The following is a 20,984-nucleotide window of genomic DNA, read 5'->3' as shown; positions in this document are numbered from 1 at the left end:
GGGGCCTCGGCTCTAAGAGAAGAAAGATCAGAAATAGAGAAAAAAAAATAGTTTGCTTTATAAATACTGAATCTGCTGTGCCTAGAGGACATCCAGTTTAAAATATTCCATAGGCAGGCAGCTCATGATGCAGAAAGGGAGTTCAAGAGAGACATGGGCTAGCAGAACAGATTTGAGAGTTATCTGCCCAGGATTAATAATGCAGGTGACCCAGAGGACACAGAGAAGAGTTCAGGTTAGAGTCAATCAACAAACACTGTGCATCTACCTCTTGCCTGGCATTGTGCTGTTCACTGGAGATATAGAAAGAGGAAAAAAGTAAGATGACAAAAATAATCCTGCCCTCAAGGAGCTCACAATTTAATGGGAGAGACAACACGTATTCATAAACAAGCTGCGTACTACTATGGACAAGAGTGAAAGCGAAAAAGGCACTAGAATTAAGAGGTGCTGGAATGTGATTTAACCGAATCCTGACCCTTGAAGCTAAGGAGGCCCAGAAGCAAAAATGAGGCAAAAGTGTTCTAGGCATGAGGAATATACCCAAAGCAAGAGATGGAAGATCTCCTTCCCTAAACAGCCAGGAGGCCATCTTCACTGGATCACAGTAAGATGATTAGAAAAGGGACGACAGGGTTGGATTGCAAAGGCTATAAATGCCAAGCAGAGCAGTTTATATTTGATTTGGGAGGAATCAGATTAGAGACTTCAGACAGGCAGACCCCTAGTTGTTACTGCAATAGCCCAGGTGAGGAGTGGCAAGGGCCTGCATTGGAGGGCTGGCATTGTCCGAGGAAAGAAGTATGGTTGAGAGATGTTGCAAGGGAGTAAGACCTTTGAGAGCAAGGACTTTTTGACCTCTTTTTGTACAATTAGGCTTAACACAGAGCCTGGAACATCGAAGGGTTAAAAATGCTAATTTACTGACCAGCTGAAATTGAAAATTCTTGTCTTGAGATATACCTACAGTTAGTTAAAAGAACCAACAAATAATCAAATTAGTCAAATTCTAAAGGAAAACAACAATAAGCTAGAGATGAAAAATTAAGTGTTGCTCTATTGATATTTACTATAATGGAATTAAAAGGAAAGAGAAAGAGAAATCAAGTAGGCTTTATTCTCTTTCCATTAACAAGTTGTGTGACCTTAAAGGAGTCACTTCATTTCCCCAGACCTAAAGTGTATTCAAGTATTCCCTTCCTGTTATAAAACAAAGATCATTCTTAATGCAGACAACACTAATGCATACTGCCAGCAACTGAGGAATCCCCACATCAAAAGAGTCCATTCTATTTTTAATTAGGCATAATTTGGGGGGGAATTCTTTCTTATGTAGAAAACCTGCCTTCCAGGAGTTATGCAAAATAGCCTGAAATATCTGAAGACAGAGCTCAAGTCTTCCTCTCTAAAATCTAAAAATGTTACTTCCCTCAATTGTAATCTGGAAAACCCAACAAATCCTTCTGAAAAAGTCTATCCTAAAAGTCAATAGTGTTTCTTTAAAGAACCAGAACACTAGTGCAATTTTCTCTCTAAAGGAAAGAAAGCCTTGGCCAGGTCTTAAGGATTGGTCATTCCAGGACCAGAGCTGGAACCAAAGATTGTGGCACACACACAAGGTGAGCCAATGTCTCTAGGTTTAAGTGAAGATCCAGCCTTTCCCCTCCCACCAAGATCTCTCAAAGGCCGAAATCTAAGATCAGATTATCAGAAATCCAGAGGCAACTGTTATGGAAAAGTAGGAAAGAGCAAAGAACCTCGTGATAGAGAAATGGAAAGATTGCCCAAGTTAAATGCACATTTAAAAAATGTGTCTTTTTCCTGGTCTTCTTTTTTCTTTTGCCTTATATTTACATATACAAATGATATATGTATCTGTACAAGTTAGAATAACAAGAATACACAAGATAGAGTGGGAGGGATGGAAGCAAAATTATCAGGGAAGGTGATTTAAGATGCCACCACTTAGTCATGAGCTATAATGAGGCAGTAAAAGGTCCAGTCAGAAGACCCAAGTTCAAGTTGACCACTTTGTAGTCATGTAAACTTGAACAAATAACCTCAATTCCTCTGAATTAGTTTTTTATTTGGGGAAAAAAAGGGGTGGGAGGGATAATTAACACCTGAGTTTAAGAGATTATACTTTGGAGATGCTGGGAGGATCAAAGCATAATTATAGCGTTATGATATAAAGAATCACATAAAAGAAAACTAATGATTTTGTGATATGCCCATAAGCCAGCAAACAGGAAGAATTTTTTTAAAGCAAAAACAATCTACAATATAATTTTTTTCTTATAACAAACTTTGTCAGGTTCAAATAATCAAATTTTCGTTTGGCTGTGCCCCGTCAGTACATTTAAAACAAATCTTCGAACTGCTTCAAATTTTCAACCTGCATGACTGTTTTCTGAATGCTTTCAAGCTGCCCAGTAAGCGTTCTGCCATCTTTCTGGGTGCCGTCTGGCTCCTTCTTCCTTTCTTCCTCTCTTACCTCCCTACCTCCATCTCCTGCCACCAGGAAATCAGCAAGGCCACTGATACAGAGTCAGACACCTAGCTTCACCATCCATTCAACACTGACTGTTAGTCTGTGCATCTACCTGCAGCAGCCTCCCATCTGGAAGTCATCACACACAGAGTCTCTAATGTGACTCCCATTCTTTGACTACCTTCACCTATTAACTTTTCCTCCTTGTCTCTCAGCCTCAAAACCTTCCCCCTCCCCCCCCTAAAAAAAAACCTAGATAATCATCTTCATTTCTCCCCCATCCTCAGCCTTTCCTGGGCATCCCTTTCAGTGTCATCCTCATTTACACTCTCAATGGGAGTGTGAGGGGGGAAGGGGTATGGGAATAGAAAATGCGGTGTCAGAAGACCTGGGTTCAATAGAAGTTTTGCTGCTTCCTGCCTGGGCCTGGGGTACTTATCAAACCTCTCAACATCTCAATTTCCTCTTGTTTAAAATAAAGGGAAGAGGTTAGGGGTGGGCGTGGAAGGACCAACTTCTAAAGGACCCAATCAGCTGTACAGACAACAATTTTCTGCCATGTCTACTTCACAGCAACCAAACTAGATTTCCAACAACCTTGGTGCCCATCTCTCCCCATTTTAATTCCTGGAGAGCCTTGATAAAATTCAATAAATTTATTGAGGCCTAGTCACTGAGGAAGAAGGAAAATCAGATTTTCCAGCTTTGCTGGGTCCAAACAAAAGCTGCTCCTTGGCTGTCCTTCCAATTAATTAAAATAAAATTAAGTGCCTCTAGTGTAGAAATCCTTTGCTTTCTCTCATATGGAGTCCCTAGGTATTGCTTTAGATCGTCAATAAGCACACTATTTCATCCCCCCATCCTGTATGTCTGGAAGATGATCTCACCTCTTAATCTTTACAAATTCCAGTTTTACAAATTCCCTTCTACCTGCTGTTAACTTTTCAATTAGTACCTTCTCTAAGGAAAGGGTCAGCAAATGTATGGCAAGCTTCAGACAGAGACAAAGGAACATTCAAGAACCTTCTCTACCGAGCTTTCCATTCTACCAAGCTAAAATATATCCCAAATACTCTTCAAGAGTCAGTATCTTTTAAAAATATATTGAGGCACAGTTAAGTCTCATTGGTTCACATCTCAGATTCAATTACTACACTTATTTCATTCAATGGCCAATGAACTTTTAGTTCTCCTGGAGACACAGCTTTAGAATTGAGGGATTCACCAGGAATGGCAGAAAGCCTCCAATAAGCAAAACCCAACCTGACAAGTACCTGGAGGAGGATGGTTTGTACCAGCAATGTCTGGGGTACCAGGGGAGGCTGGGGCTGGTAGATAACTTAGTAGTTGGAGAATCCTGAGCTGCACTGGGGCAAAAGCTGATAAATGCCTCAGTTCCAAGTCTGGCTCAAATAAGGAGAGTCCCCAGGAGCAAAAGGAGGGTCACTCTGGCCAGATCAGAAAATCACAACAAATTAAGGCTTCTGTGCCAATGTTTTGGAAAGCTAGAGAGGTCATAAAAAGGAGTTAGGAGGACCCTACCATCAATTTTGGCCAGGTCTACAGGGCCCCTCCATACCCTGTCTCAGTGCCATCTTTCCTATCCTCCCTCCTCACTCTTCCCCTGGCAGAGCTCACCTATTCTAATAAAGCACTTTCTAGCTCATTCCTTGTACTTATCTTCAGGCTTTCTAACAGGCTGCTTCCCCTGGTACCCACAGGCTACCTCTCCTCCCAGAAAGCCATACAATTATTGTCTCCCATCAGCAGTTATAGGACCTGACTAGTTCATCCCCCAGCTTCTTTCTATTCAGGTCAAACAGCTGGACCCAACACTGAGAGGCCCCAGGGGAAACAAAGTTCGAGTGCAACCCGGCCCTTGTTCCCATGGAGCTCCCAGGCTAATACTACCTTTGGTTTCTGAACCATGAAGTTGAGGTCCAAATCCCCAACTTCAGACATCAAAGTAGGCCCAATCAGAACACCCCTACTTGCAATTCCTACAAAACCACCAGCCCTTTATCCCTTTTACTCTTCTTTGTCAAATTTCTTATTCTATTAAATTTGTAGGAATCAGGAGAGGAGTCTCATTTTGTAGGCAAGGAAACAAAAGCCCAAAGAAAACAAAACTTCTTGGAGCTCCTCCTATATCTTCTGGAGAGCAGCCCTAACAAGCTCCAGGACATCCCTGGCTCCTACCGATTCTGCCTCTGGACTCTCTATCTTACCTTTGCAGCTCTCCACAATCTGGCCCCAATCTCCCCTTTCCAACACTGTATATTAAACACTTTTATAATATGAACCCAAGTCCTAAGATTGCAATCATTCTCCTGCTATGCACAGGCAAGCATGTACTATTTCTAATGTGGTGTATTTGTATTGGCTCACTCTGCTCCAGGGTCATCCCCACATACCAACAATACAATCTAAATTCAATTTTCCTTCAAGGCATGGCACAAATTTCACCTTTTCTACCAAGTTACCACTGTATCACTCAGAGAACACCCAGAAATCACTAGCTAGTCAGTGCAGATGAGAAAGCAATAGGCAAAAATGACCTCAAATTTCTGCCAATTCTTGACACTTGTGATCTGATTATAACCTCCATTAATTCTTCCTTCCTCTGAAATCACCCATTAACTTCCTTCATTCACTTTAACTGTGGCAGTCACAGAACTACCCAGAAAGACAATCATTCCAAAGTTCAGAGCGGGCCCCATACTCTATATTCCTCTTCTATACACATCCAGAGAAGGCAGGAGGGGGTCAAGAATACACAGCTGGGCAAACACCTACAGAGCAATGATATCCTGGAGGATGGGCCACAGGAGCCCACCCAAAGTTTTAGGTTCCATAAACCAACATAGGTTTCACATTTTATAGTCTAGAAAATTATGAGGAAGATCTGACAGATTTCAAGAGAGTCAGACTTAAATCTTAGGTTTTAAATAGCTACATGAAGTTAAAATAAACTATTTTAGACAAGGTAAAAATCCTAATTAAGATATTTTCTGAATTTCATTTACTGTCAACTAACAAGAAACAAATGTATTTTGACTTATTTTCCCTTATATACTCAGCAATCAAGTGAGGTAGCCAGCTAATTTCAAATATCTAGTATTCCTTCCCAAATCAGGACAAGGATAATATAAACCACTAAAGATTTTTAAAGGTTTTTACTCACTATTGCTGGCCACTGCACAATCTCAGCAGACTTCCGTTCAGCCAAAACCAGGTTATGTTCTACTAAAAATGCCTTCCTTTGGAGACTATAGACTTCTATCCATCTTCTTTTCTTCCATGATTCTCCATCAAACTCCACACATACCTAGCACAGAAGGAGAACAGAGAAAGAGAAAATTTAACTCAAACAGTAATATGCAAACCAGGCAACAGAGAAAGACACCACCCCACCCCCACGTTTACTGGCCCCAAGCCACAACCTCAGATACAGAATTTTCTCTTTATTTTTCTCTGTCCTTTGACCACTCTGTAGTCCTATATCATGTCTCCCTGATCATGATGAATAAGTTAAGTAAACCAGGCTTACTGCAAAACCTTCAAATCAGGAGAAATAACTACAGGTCACTTCAAGTTAATCAAATGAAAAAAAGTATAGTCCTACGTGTTACAAGTTAGATTATGAAATTTCCCCATGACTTTCTGCTGGCCAATACCACCTTTCTTCCATCCTCAGTCCTAGTATGATCATATGGCCTATAGCAGGAGTTGGAAATGCTGAAGCAAACCTGCACATCCTCACAAATCTAACTGCCAACGATCTTCAGAGAGCACTGGCTCTGAGACTGTCTGCCACTCCCGAGCCGTGACTGAACAAATCACACCCAAGTGAAGAGCCTCTCTGCTCATGATCTCAAGTTCCCTCAGCTACAAAAAGTGCAATGGTGATTTGCACCACCCTCAACATGAGGCACAGTGAAGGAAGCACTCTGGAATCAGGAGGGCCCGAGAATTTGAGCCAGACAAAGCAGGGGCTTAGGCTTCCGGTATGGGCTGATAAAGGACTTGCTAGTGTGAAGGAGGAGCTGGCTGGTTTATGGAAAACTACCTCCGGTGGTAGGCTTGGCTGAACTGTTTTGTTTTTCTACTTAGTTTAAGGGATGGCATTGGGGGGAGGGGATGTGGGGGGAAGGAGAAGCTTGGTATTGATTTAAAAAAATTTTTTTTAAATAAAATATTTGTTTTATTGGTGAATAAAGTTCTGAAAAACATGTGAGCTGATTATTATTACTTTATAGCAAATTATTGTAAGGATCAAACCAAATATAGGTTATCAAATGCCTCATAAAGACTATATAAATAAAGCCCTATATAAATGATAATTAATATTTTTAAAAGCCCAGCTAGTTAAGAGTGTAACTTAAATCTTCTGTACCAATTTCCTCCTCTGTAAAAAGGAAAGGCATTGGATGAAATAACCTGTCAAGTCCCTTCTAGCTCTATGTATGATGCTTCTTTCTGAATCAAACATTGTGAGAACACTTAATTTAGGAACCCTAGAGAGACTTCAAAATAGAAGTCATATGATTTACAGATCAGAGGGCTGGAAAGGATGGCAGAGACCAACTCACTCATTTTCCAGCTGAGTAACTAAGGCTCAGAAAGGTTAAGGGACTTGGCTGGAGACATAGTTATTAAGTGACTGAGGCAGGACTTGATACCATGCCTATTAGTCTAAACTCCAGCTCTCTTATCTATGAGACCATGGATTACTTCTATTCCCTAATAAACTTCTAATCATGAGTTTAGAAGGTATGGCAAACATTAGAAAATTTTAGACCTGAAAAAGACCTCAAAAAAAAAAAAAAATCCTCTAACCAAATCTTATTTCAAGTTAAAAACTAAGCACTTGTAGATTCCGTTTAGCCAGTCAGGTCAAAATCAGTAGTGTGTGAAACAGCACAAAAGCCAACCTCTTTTTTCAATTCTACAATAAAGGAAGGCTTAAGTTAGGTCTTAAAAACAGACTGGTTTGGGGGCAGGTAGGTGGTGCAGTGGATAGAGCATCAGCCCTGAAATCAGGAGGACCCGAGTTCAAATCCGGCCTCAGACACTTAACACTTCCTAGCTGTGTGACTCTGGGCAAGTCACTTAACCCCAACTGCCTAAGGGAGGGGAAAAAAACCAAGGTGGTATTTCATCAACAATGGTATAAGAAAAATGCTCCAAAATAATAATGAGAAAAGCAAATTATAACAAACAAACAACACAACAACAAAACCAACAAGCACGAATTAAACATCTACCAGGTGCCAGGCACTATGTAAGGCCCATGAGATGCTGACAAAAAAGGCAACTGTCCCTTCAGAGCTTACATTCCTTTGCAAAACACCACCTAGACATAAAAGTAGGTCCTCCCACAATCAGCCTTTGTGACCACTCGTTCTATAGCCCCATCCTATTTTAGGACTCCCATCACCTTCTATCTAAACAATTACAATAACCTCTGAACTGGTCTTGCTGCCACCATTCTCTCCCCATTCAATCTATCTTCCCCTCCAGATGCCAAAGTGATTTTCCTAAAATGTAGACCTGCCAATGGCCCGAACACCTACACAAATCCCAGGCTCCCTAATTACTTCCAGGATCAAATATTAAAAAGTCTTTCAGAAGTGGATACCAATCCTAACTTTTGAAACTTATTCTCACCACACACTGTACATTCCACTTAAAAAAGAACTTCTTGCTCTTCATACAAGACACTTCATGCCTAGTCTACACCTTTTTGAACTACTCCATAGCCTTCTTTCTATACTGTACTTCTATATGTACACATCTCCCCATCCCCTAGCTAGACTGTAAACTTAAAATTAACAGACTATTGCATTTTTGTCTTTATATCCCAGCATCTGGCAGAACATCAAGTATATATGAGGCTTAAAAATTATAGGGTTTTGAAAGCACTGAGATGGGAGATGGGATAGATCATAAATGTCAGAATAATTTGAAATGGATGTATGAAAGGAAACAAGGTACAAGAAACCTGGAAAGGTAGGTTGGAAGATGATTGTGAAGGGTTTTAACTGTCAAACAGATGAGATAGATATTCAAGATAGATTAGATACACACGTGTCCGTGACAAAAAGGTAAAATTCACTTCACAAACCCAAAGATCTAAGATTTGGGGACAAGAAATTACTATTTGACAAAAACTGGAAAAACTGTAAAGTAGTTCAACATCTTACACCATATACCTGAGATATATTCAGAATGGGTACATGATTTAGACATAAAGAGTTGATAAAAGAGGCAAATTGGGGAAATTGATGGATAAGGGAAGAATTTATGACCAAACAAGAAATAGAAAGCTTTATGGGATGTAAAATAATTAATTTTAATTATATCAAACTTAAAAAGTTTTTACTCAAATAAAATCAATGTAGCCAAGCTTAGAAGGAAACTGGGGGGAGGGGGGAATTCACAAATTTCTCAAAGGCCTCATTTCTCAAAAACGCAGAGAAATGAATCAATTTCACAAAGAATTTCCCAAATAATAAAAATATATGAAAAGGCATTTTTCAAAAAAATCAAAGCTGTCACATGGAGAAAAAAAAAAAAAAAAAAAAAAAGCTCTAAATCACTATAGAAATGTAAGTTAAACTACTGAGAAACTATTTAATCCCTACCAGAATGCCAATGAAAGAAAAGGAAAATGACAAATGTTGAAGGGGATATGTTGATAGAGTTGTTAACTGACCCAACAATTCTGCAGAGCAATTTGGAACTATGCCCAGAAAACTAAGACTATGCAAACTCTATGACCCAATAATTCTACTGCTAGGTCTATACTGAGATAAAAACAAAAGACACTTAGGGGAGGTCTGCATTCTCTTTTGCAACATGGCTAATATGGGAAAGTTTTGCATGACTACACATTTAGTTTATATCAAATTGCTTGCTTTCTCAAGAGGGAGGGAAGCAGAGAAGGAAAGAATTGTGAAGAATATCACAATTTTTTTTTAAAAGATATTAAAATCAAAACAAAATTTAAAAATATTGAAATTTTTAGTTTTCATGTAATTGAGAAAAAGATTAAACAAAAAATTTCATTTATCAGGAGAATGACAAGGTCAGGCCTGCAGCTTTTCTTTTAGACTCACTTTGTGTCAGCTGATAAAAAGATGGATTGGAAAGGAGAGAGTCTTGAGCAAAGGAGCTTGGGAAGCTTACAAGGCAAAAATTGACCTGAACGAGAGTGTTGGCAATGTCAGTAGAGAGGAAATAGATCTAAGAGCTATTGTAGAGGTAGAATCAATAAAACCTGGCAAGCTGATTATGTAGGTAGGAGAGATGAGTCAAGGATGACTCAGAGGTTGTGAACTTTTGTAACTATAAGATGGTTCATGTCTTCAACAGAAAACAGGAACATTTGTGGGTGAAATAAAGAATTCCGTTTTGTAGTTTTCCCTATGGCACATCCAGTTTGCAATGATCAACAGGGCACTAATGATATGGAACTGGAATTAATTGTTGTTTGTTAAATGACTGATGGGAGAAAAAAATGCCAAAAACAGTTAACAGGGGGTGTTGGAATAGGAAGAGATTTTGTTGACCGTCTAGTCCAAATTTATCCAAGGGCTGTCATGAATTAGAATTTCACCTTGTGAAAAGGAGTCACAAGTGGAAAAACTTTAAGAAGCTCGGCTCTACACCAATGAATTCCTGTTTCAGAACCTACTCTGGAGGTGGGAGAATAATTTTAAATCTTAAAAGTGATAAGAAACAGGTAACACAAGTCTAGCATACATACACAATTCAAGGGAAGAATTTTTATGGTACTAAGAAATTTTAAAAAACATCTATTAAGATACAATTTTTAAAATCTTCTGCAGTGTCAAAATGCTGCTGAAAAGTCAAAAAAGCCTTTGGATTTAGCCTTTGGATCCAGTTGAGTATACTAGAATGAGGTATAGAAAGAACACTAGAAGGGTCGGGAGACCTGGATTCTAGGCTTACTTCTACCTTTAACTGTAAATTATGACATTTCTCTGGACCATACCATCCCTGTAAAATGAAGGAAGCTGGACTAGAAATTACATATGGCATCTGAGCATCTCCCTAAAATATACTTTTTATATTATTTATTAAAGTATTACCATAAAAAGAAAAAAAATGGATAACCAGGCAAATGTCAGAAACAGTCATGGAATCAACAACCTGTAACTAGAGAGAAATGAGTACCGTTACTCAAAGGAAATAAAGAGGCACACAGTGGATACGAACAGGCAGCAGCATTTATGGAGGAGTTTAAAATAATATTAGGCAACACATGACAGGATTAAAAGTTGCACAGAAGGCATCCAGGCAAAGATTAGAGGAAATATGCAAACTGAAGACATGCCTGTCCTAGAAATGATTTTAGGAAATTGATACAAGATTCAAGGGGGTATCTTTGATGATGTTTAGAGAAGAACAGGCAGGCTTTTCCCAACAATATTGTGCAGCAAACCTCATCTGATTCAGTAATACTTGGCTTAGAAAACACCTAACTTTACAAATAAGCATTTGATTTGGCAGAGCAAGATTCACTCCTTAAAAAAAAGCTCTCAGAAACAAGGCAAAAAGCCTGCAAAGATATAGCTGAGAGAGCTTTGCTCAGACAATCCTCTTATTGTTCTATCAAATTAAGATATAAAATAGTAAGATGTAGAGGGATACAGACAGAGTTTCTGCCCTCAAGGAGCTTACAGGAAGCTGTATAGGCAAAATAAGATGAAATTGCCTATCATGCACACAGAGCCACAAAGTCCTGCATCAACAAGTTTCCCTGTGTGGGACGATTCTGTTGCCCACCTCCTGACTCCCACCACCAACCCCAGCTGTTTGTAGATGACTTCTGGCCAGCTGCATCAAATCCCAGAACATTCTAAAGATCTACAATCACTGATGACTCTTGTTTGACCTAGCTGTCATAAAGAGGAAAAATGGATAAAGAGTGTTTATTATATAGAATATGATAAACAGCTGGATGGACAAGCCACTGAGTTGTTCCCAGTAGCAAATAAAGACAGAGAGCTACGTCTACACACACACATATGAAGATGGAAAATGAGTTTGAGCCTAAAACTAAACAGGTGGAGGACTAGACTAGTCTTTTGGAAACATCACAACCCTCCAAATAGTCCCAAATCGCCTCCTCAAAAGGTCCAAATTTAGCAACAATATTCTTCCACTGATGCTGTAAGGGGCCAGGGAGGAGTTGTGAGGTGCTCCAAACAGCAATGATGAAGCCCATGGTAGGTGTGAGCAACTTGCCAAAGTCCTGTATAGAAGAATGGCTTCATAAAGGGAACTGAAGAGGCAGGTCATATACAAAGCAAGGTATAAATGATATGTAATTTCACAGAATCTAATGGTACTTAGTCCCTCCTCTATCACTGATAGAGTGCAGCTTCTAGGAGATATACAGCAGTAATCCTGAGGCGCCCAAGCCTTAAGGAGTGCTATTGTCCTAACAATCTGTCAAATCTGTTGGTCAGTGATAAAGGGTTTCTGAAACATAGCAGAGCCATTAAGAATGGGATCTCTTGTTTTTTCCTATAAATTTATCTTCTTGCTCCAAGTTCTTTGCTAATCCTTTTAGTTAATTCTTTTGCTAATCCTTATCCCATAATAAATCTTTGCCCCTTAACTTGGTAACAAACTGAGCTTGCGAATTCGCCATTCCTGCAAAATGCATTGGGGACCCTTAATTTTGCTGGGATATCTTTCACTTTCAACATCACTACCTTGTCATAGTGGAGGGACTTGAATAATTCAATCAAACTATGAGTTCCATCGTGCAAAGGTATCCAAGATGAAAAGGTCATAGTGGAGAGTCCTGACAAAAGGTGATCCACTGAAGAAGCCAAACCACTTTTATCTTTGCAAAGAAAAGCATGCAAAGTATTAAAATGATAAAAGATAAAGACACCACAAGATGAGACCCCAGGACAGAAAGTATCCAATATACTAGTGGGGAAGAGCGTAGAGACATCTTCAAGTAGTCCCGGAAAGAATGGGCCAAAGCAAAACCCAGCTCAGCTGTGGTTGTGAGGAAAGGAAAATAGATGCTGCACAAGATCAAAGTACTGCACTGGAATCTGGAATGTAAGATCTATGAACCAAGGTAAGCTGGATGGATTCAAATGGGAGATAGAAAGATTAAATATCAACATCTGGGGGTGAGTGATCTTAAATGGATGGGGGAATGGATAAGTAATTACAAATACTATGGTGAGCAAAAAACCCTTAGAAGAAATAGTGTAGCCCTTAGTCAGCACAAGAGTGTGAAAAGCACAGAGATATAATCTCAAAAATTACACAAATCCAAGACAAACTATTCAACATCACAGCAATACAAATGTCTACATTACAATCACTGATGCTGAAGAGATTAAAGGTCAATTCTATGAAAAACTACAACTTCTATAATTAACATCAAGAAAGATGTCACATTCATCACAGGTGATTGAAATGTTTGGAATAACAGGCAAGTTTGGCCTGAGAGTACAAAATGATGTATGATAAATACTAAGTTTTATCAAAATTAACTCAGTAGTCACAACAAATAACTTTTTCACCTAAGAGGTAACCTCACCACATGGTCAAGCCTGAAATTAAAATGATTCTATATTTTGCAGTCTAAAGTGGAGAGCCTCCAGTTAGTCAAAACAAGACCTGGAGCTGACAATAGCACAGATCATGAACTTGTTATTGCAAAATTAGACTTGAAAAAAGTCGGGAAAACCATCAAGCCATATAAGTGTAACTTAAATAATATGAATATGAAGGAAATGATGAATAAATATAAGGGATTAGATCCGATAGAGGGAGTACCTCTACCATGAAGAATCATGGACAAAGGTTAGCAACGCTGCAAAGGAGACAACAAAAAACATTCCAAGAAAAACATCAAGAAAACAAACTGGCTGTTTAATGAGGCTGAAAAAAAAAAGTGTAAGATAAAGGAGAAAAGGAAAGATATGTCCAAGAGAACAGTGAAGTTTTCTCAAAGAAACAATGCAAAGAAATAATAAGAAAACAATAGAATGAGAAAGATTCGAGATCTCTTCAAGAAAATTAAAAGCTACCAAGGGGAAATTTCATATAAAAATGGGCATGATAAAAGACAAATAGAAAGACATTAAGAGGTAGCCCCAATAAATTGAACTTAACATTCCTAACATCCACAAGGGGATCTACAATCTAAGAGCCAGACATTCTAGAGAATGAAGTCAAGTGAGTCCTAGGAAGAGCTGCCAACAATAAGGCTGGTGAAGATGATGGAACACCCTGCTGACTTATTTAAAATCCTACAAGAAGATGCTGTAACAGAGCTGCACTCAATGCCAGCAGATTTGGAAACCTCCACAGTGGTCAATGGATTGAAAGAAAAAAAAATCAGTGTAAGTCCCCAATTCTTGTGAAACTTGTCTCACTTTATTCTACATTAATTATTGAGAATTAGTTTGATTTAAAGGACAATTTGACTACTTAACATTAAGAAGGGTCTGACTTCTTAATAAGAGTAAATTCCCCATTTCTTTGGGCTACAGTTTGAACTCTTGTTGAACAGAAGAAAAATCCCTAGAGTAATAAGATATTATGCCTCTCCAACCTGTAACTCACAGGTGCTTTACCAGAGAAGGATGATTGTTTTCTCCACTATCACCAACTATCTAAAAGACCACTTTGTGCTATTACATCTCTGGCCACTGAGGAGCTCAGGATCTCACTTATTGCCTCAGCTTCTCTTCATCACAGATTTTTACCACATCTTAAAGAAGGGCAATACCAGAGAATGTTCATTGTGCTCATTTCACATGGGAACAAGGTTATACTTAAGATTCTGCAAGCTAGACTGCAGCAATGTTAACCAAGAATTACCAGAAGAGCAAGCCAGTTTTTGAAGAGACAGAGGAATTAGAGACCAAATTGCCAACCTTTTCTGAGCTACAGAAAAAGTAAACAATGCCTCTTGTTTCACTAATCAATCATACTACTGTGACTATATGGATCAAAACAAAATATGGCAAAGAGTATGGCATCTACTCAAAAAAGATGAGAGTAACAGATCAACTTCTCTCCTGAGGAACATATATACCAGCCAAGAAATAAATTAGGACTGAACATGGAACTGATTGGCCTAAAACTAGAAAAGGAGTACCACAAAATTTTATCAAAGATCTAATCAAAATGCCAAGCTAGAAAATCAGAAGCTGGAATTGAGGTTGTCAGGAGAAATATCAACAAAAGCAATAATGCAGAAAATACCATTTTTATAAAGAAGGTAAAGAAGAATTAAATCTCAATGAGGGTGAAAAAGGAGAGGGTAAAAGTTTTCTTGAAGCTTAACATCAAAAAAAGACACTCACTGCTTGAAAAGAACGCCATGGCAAATCTCAACAGTATACTAAAAAATAGACATCACTTTTCCAGCAAAGGTCCTTAGAGTCAAAGCTATAGTTTTTCCAGTAGCAATAAATTCCTGTGAGAGCTAGACTATAAGGAAACCTGAGTGATACAGAATTAATGCTTTTGAATGATGACTAGACTTGTACTGGAGAAGACTTGAGAATACCTTGGATGGCAAGATCATCAAATCAGACAATATTTAAATTCAGGCTACCTGGAAGGTCAAATACTTAAGTCCAATGCAGGACTCGTTGGAAAAACCTGATGTTGGGAAAGACTGAAGGCGAAAGGGACAGCAAAGTCAGGCATCACTGAACGGAACAACAAAAAATGCCAAGAGAGTTTGAGTAAGGACGCCTAGCTCCTTGACTGGCCCGGCTAAGGCAGTTTTATTAAAAGACATGGACAAGAATCAAAACATAAGAAGGCATGACTAGGTTGTGAGCTGCATTCATGGAGGGAATACCCATATGGAAGAAATCCCAGATTTACCCCATACTAGTAAAATACATCTTTAATTTACTTTGATTAGGAAAATGACATCAACTCCAAGTTATAGTAGAACAACAAGGTCTTGGGTTAACTGAATTCAATCTTTAGTAATTAAGGTTAATTCATGATGCATCAAAACTATTCATAAGAAAAAGCTGATAAGAAAATAAACCTTCTTAATATGACAGTAAAATTAACAAAAAGTTTTCAACTAAGGAAAGAGTACAGTTATTAAGACATTTAGAAAATCTGTCTAAAAGACAGATTAAGACATCTATTTTACAGAGAAGTAAACTGAGGTTAAGTGACTTCTTGGCTACACAATATTAATAGGACAAATCATAATTAGAGCTAAAATTACACATTATTTTAAAAATATAAACATTTTAGATAAATCATATGCAAAATGGTTATCATCAGAAGGAAATGGAGAGGTGTGAGCAGGCTGTACCTAAACAAGTACACTAGCATAGGATTCCCAAGGAGATGACAGGCTGGCTGCCAGAGTGAAGGTTAACTGGACAGACCAGTTGCTTCTCTACTACATTCTTAATGAGGAAGGTCCCTAGGCACATTAAATGAACTCACAGTGGCATCTTACAGAACACTAACCAAAATGACACTGAATAGGCAAACAAGGATGGGCAGTGATCTATGCTACTGGAAAGAACACCTAAATCCATTTGATCAACACAATTGCTGAGTATATGAAAATATTCTGAATAAACATAAAAATGAATACGTGTACTGTTTGAAAGTGTCATATCTAAAATTATTTTATAGTTTAATCAAACAATATAGATTCTTAACAGGACACAATTCTTTTTGCTATCTTCACATTCAATATCCAATCACTACTTGGCTTTTAGTAAGTAATGGTCATAGAGGTGACATAATACAAAACAGATTTCAAAATTACAAGAGATCCTAATCTATATATCTCAACAGCCTAAATAAGACTGGTAAAACCTTTTTAAATGGGGGGCATGCTTTTAAATTTCCAGGGTGTTTATCAATCTGGTGAACAGATAAGGAAGAGAATAGACTTCCCAGATTGTTTATTTCCAGATTGTTTTTTAAACAAAGCTGCATGCATAAATCAGAAAAAGAAAGCCTCAAAAATTGACAAAAAAAAGTATTAATAAAAAATCATAAAGATGTAGTTGAGATAAAAATTAAATTCCAAAGTCTCAGAAAGAAATACCAAACGATCAAAAGAGACAAACTGGCTTTGGAAACAATAGGGCCTGGAATAGGATCAAATGACATGTGAGCCTTCCTGCTCTTAAATCTACCTATGACCCACTGAGCCCAGAATTCTGTCTCAAGGAGGACTCCAAGGGAGCAGTCTGTCCTATTAAATACTCAAAAGGGCCTAGGAAAGGCAAGTTTTTGAACTTGGATCAAGATTACCTCTGCCTCTTGCTAGCTACTTGACCCATCAGGTCACATCACTCTTCTAAGCTCGATTCTTCATCTGTTAAATGACCAAGTTGGCCTCTGAAACCCCTTCCAATTCTAAGGATGATCTCATCAATTCAGAAATTCCCTTTAACAATGCAGATCACACAAAACTCATTTGTCTCTGAGACCCTCGTCCAAGTCTTCCCCAAAAGTTTGCATGTCACCCATCAGGCGAGGAGTCTTTCTCAATTTCTCCCTATTTTTCAAGGATGCCTGTAGAGCCCTCAGGCTGTCTGCATTTCACCCCTCTTGCTAACACACAATTCCCTAAGGACTAGGTTAACTTTCTCCTCACATCACCATGGGCCTCAGTGCAAAAAACATTCATCAGAGGCCCTGGAACTCGATGTAGTTTTCCTGACATCCAACTTTTTATGTATATTGCCAAACAGCCTAATTTCTTTTTACTCTTTGGGTTACCTAGAATCCTAAAAACATAATTATTTCTAATTTACACATAAGTAAACTACGGCTTAAAGAAATTAATTGACTTACCCATATCACAATGTTAGCTAGTAGCTATGTTAGTACTTGAACCAAGGTCTTCTGTCTCCAAAGCTAGTGTTTTTTTCCCTTCTATTAGGAGGATGGGCAATGAGGTTGGAGAGATATGACTCAAAATGTTATAGCTGGGTGGCCCAGTGGATCAAGAACTGGGCTTGAAGTCAGGAAGCCCTAATTCAAATCTCCCTCAGCACCAGCTCTGGGACCAAGGGAAATTCATTCAACCCCTGCCTCCCTCAATTCTTTCATTAGTTTAAAAAAAAAAAAAAAAAAGGAAATAACAGCACTTGCCCTCCAAGTTTGTTCAAACAAATCTGTAAAGCACTTTTATCAATGCTAGCGATTAAGTTGTTTTTTTTTTTTCCTAGTAGTGAAAGCTGCTGCTAATTCAAGCCCTCTCATCCTGCACTCCCCTTAATATGTGAGTCTAGACATGGTCATTAAGTTTCTGGTATTTTGAAAAACTTTTATTGTATAAAATTAGCCCAAATATACATATCAAAACTGGTATCACCATATTATTCAATGGTAATGCAACTCTCTTCTTGGTTGTTCCACCCACTTCCTGTCAAAATTTCACCAATGAAAACCTAAGAACAGTGACGAGCCCCTCCAGCAAACTGAATCCACCAAAACAGAAGGCTGAAAGCTCAAGGAGCTCAACTGGCATGCAAGTGGAGTCATTGTTAGTATATTCTTGATATTTAATCAATTGATCAAATCATTTTGATCTAAACAGATGAAACTCTTCTAAATAAAGTCTACTTCAGAAGGCAGATGGGACACAGCAAATATGATGGACTACTGACCTCTTTACCTTCAATACACAACTTCAGAAAGGATCTTAAACTAATTTTCCTTCCATACCAGAATTTTTTAAAAAAATTGTTTTAGGAGACATATGCATAGATATAAAAAAGTAAAACATGAGGTATACTGCAAGACATGTGATTGATATAACCTAACCCTTTAAGACCTGCCATGCCTTTGCTTCTAAAATCAATCTTCCAACCAATTGCCCAAAGGGAACCTGTGCTTAAAACCCAGGTGATCCTCATGCCACACTCTTCAATTCTTTGTAATCTGACTTCAAGTCTCAAAACTACTCCCTTCAAAGTCATCAACGGCATCTTAATTGTCGATTTAATTTCCCAATCCTCCTACCAGCTAACCTCCTCCCTCCTGTATCCTCTTCACCAACTTTTCAGAATAACCCTAACTTCTCTCCTGGGTGACCTCTTTCCCACCTGTCTCACTGCTTCTTCATTAGGTTACCATCCACTTCATACCCCAAACTGAAGGCGGTCTTCCCCCTTGGTAACTTCATCACCCCCCGTGGATTTAATTCATCTCTTGCAGATGACTCACATATCTAAATATATCCAGGCCCAGTTCCTCCCCAAGTTTAGTCCTTGCCTATAGGAGATTTCAAACTGGATATCCTGGAGAAACCTAAAACTCAACATGTCCAAAACACATTCTCTTTCCTCAAAAAACCTCCTCTCTCCTCCCACCATTTCTGTCCAAGGTACCACCACATTTCCAATCTCCTAAGCTTGTACCTTTAACACTAAGCCTGAATAGTCGTAAGTCCATATCCTTGCATCTGGCCTTCAACCTCTAGCCAAGAGCCTCCTAACTAGTTTCCCTTAAGCTTCCCAACTCAAGCTGGTTTTTCCCAACACTCCTCTCCCCCACTGTAGCCTCATCTAGTAGTACTTCTCTACTAGCTACCCATGACCCCCTAGGATAAGTGTAAAGTCCTCTACTTTTAAAGCTTTTCCTTCAAAACTGGCCCCATCCTACCTTCCCAACTTCTTTGGTCTGCACCCACCCTCCTCAAACACTTGGGGACTCAACCAAATCCACTTCATTGTTATTCATTATCCATCTCCTCCAATCCAAGGGCTCCTCTTCAAGATGGACAGCTCAAACATCTTCTATGGGAAACCTTCCCTGATCCCAGGCACTATTATTTTGACTGCTTTGTATTTATCCACTCCATATTTAGGCTGTACAAAATCGTGGTCTGGTCCGACATCTAAGGGCCAGCCTGACAGAACTCTTTAGGGTTTACAGGTTATTTCCTTTCAACATTCACTCCTTGAAGAAGGGCTGGTTCCATGTTGGCTCTCTTCGGGCCCCTCCGAGTGCCTGGTTCTAGAAGGCTCTTAGTAATGTTGGAGGAGCCCCCCAAGAACAAGCTTCTTTGGGACAGTCTTTCTGCTGCCAGTTACTTAATAAAGGCTTGGTTCCTACAGCCACGCTCAGAACGCACTTTTGTCTTTGAACCCCGGCTCGGCGATACGACCAAGTTGTCTCCGACTGGCACCCATCCATTGTTGCCGCTCTAACTTCCTTGGCACCGAGTCACTCTCGAACACCATTTCACCAACCAGGGGCGGGGGGAGCGTCGGAGCGCGCTCCGGGGGACCAGAAGCCCCCTCCCCAGGGTGCCCCAGGAAGCCGGCGAGGCCCCGGGCGAGCTCTCCGCGCACAAAGGACTCTTTGTTGGCACAATGGCTCCGCTCCCGGGGGTTCCACGCTCCTTCCAGCCGACTGATTCCATTAGCGAATGGCACTAGCCGCTGCTCCGAGCAGAGCTCGCGGCGATTGGGCTGCGAGCCCCGGGGTGCCCCGTGCCCCGGCCCCCAAACGCGGGCACCGCCGCGCCCACCCCGGACAGCTCCACCCACGCGGAGCCTCAACCTATACAGGCAGGCCCCCACCCCTGACCCGCCATATATGGACAAGCGCCCACCCCAACACCGCCAGCATTGGCAAGCCCCGCCTCCCAAAAGTCACGCTTACCCTCCAACACGCCTCCGAAGTTTACCTGCGGCCCCCCTCAACCCCCAAGAAGCGTCCTTCGCTCGAGGAGGCCGCCCCCCCCCCCGCGGCGCGGGCCCCGCCCCCCTCCCCCCCGCGTGCCCTCACCTTCAGGTCCTTCTTGGTCACGTCGATGTGGGACACGGCGCGGATGGTGCCCGACACCCAGGGCCACTCGTCCACGCGCTCCACGTCGAAGCTGTGGCCGCTGCCCCCGCACTCCTTGGAGGCCGACACGCTCAGGAACCTCTTGCCGACCAGCACCGGCCAACTTTCCCCGAGCGTGAGCACCATGTCGGCGGTGGGCGGGCGGGCTGGCGCTCGCGGGGGGCGGACTCGGCTCGGCTCGGGCTCAGCCGCCGCCGCCTCCCTTTAAAGGAAAACAAGGGGGAGCAGGCGGGCGGCGCGGGGGCGGCGGGCGCCCAGGAGGGAGGAGCGGGCCGAGGGGGGAGGGGAGGCGGCACCGCCCCCGCCCCGGGCGCCGCCCGGCCCACGCGGCCCCGCTCGCCGGGACGGCCTTTAAGACGGTCCCGGGGGAGCCCCGGGGAGGCGGCCCAACCGCCCCGCCCTCGCACCCCGCCCTTTCCAGGCAGTCCCTCCCGCCCCACCCGGTCCCGGCCGAGCCCGGGCCCCGCCGGGGCTTTACCGGCCGGCGTCCCGCACTCTCGCCCTTCTCCGCGGCCTCTATGGGCCGTGCGCTCCGGGCTACCCCCGGCGCCCGAGGCTGGGCCGCTCAGCCGGCGCTCTTGCTCCGCGGACGGCGGCGCCTCCGACCGTGATCTCCCTC

General features: G+C 41.0%; 1 protein-coding gene across 1 annotated transcript in view; it reads right to left on the bottom strand.

Annotated features, from left to right (window-relative positions):
- KDM3A (lysine demethylase 3A) overlaps nucleotides 1-20,681 on the bottom strand; it is a 61,843-nt gene extending 41,162 nt beyond the window's left edge. Inside the window, 2 exon segments of the mRNA XM_051974393.1 lie at nucleotides 5,676-5,819; nucleotides 20,306-20,681. Coding sequence (XP_051830353.1) covers nucleotides 5,676-5,819; nucleotides 20,306-20,491 — 330 coding nt within the window. The 5' untranslated portion in view covers nucleotides 20,492-20,681.
- Nucleotides 20,682-20,984: the final 303 nt, after the last annotated feature.

Source organism: Antechinus flavipes, chromosome 2, assembly GCF_016432865.1.
Source record: "Antechinus flavipes isolate AdamAnt ecotype Samford, QLD, Australia chromosome 2, AdamAnt_v2, whole genome shotgun sequence".
Classification (NCBI taxonomy): domain Eukaryota; kingdom Metazoa; phylum Chordata; class Mammalia; order Dasyuromorphia; family Dasyuridae; genus Antechinus; species Antechinus flavipes.
Note: the sequence above shows the minus strand (reverse complement) of the source record. Positions and strands in the feature narration are given on the sequence as shown.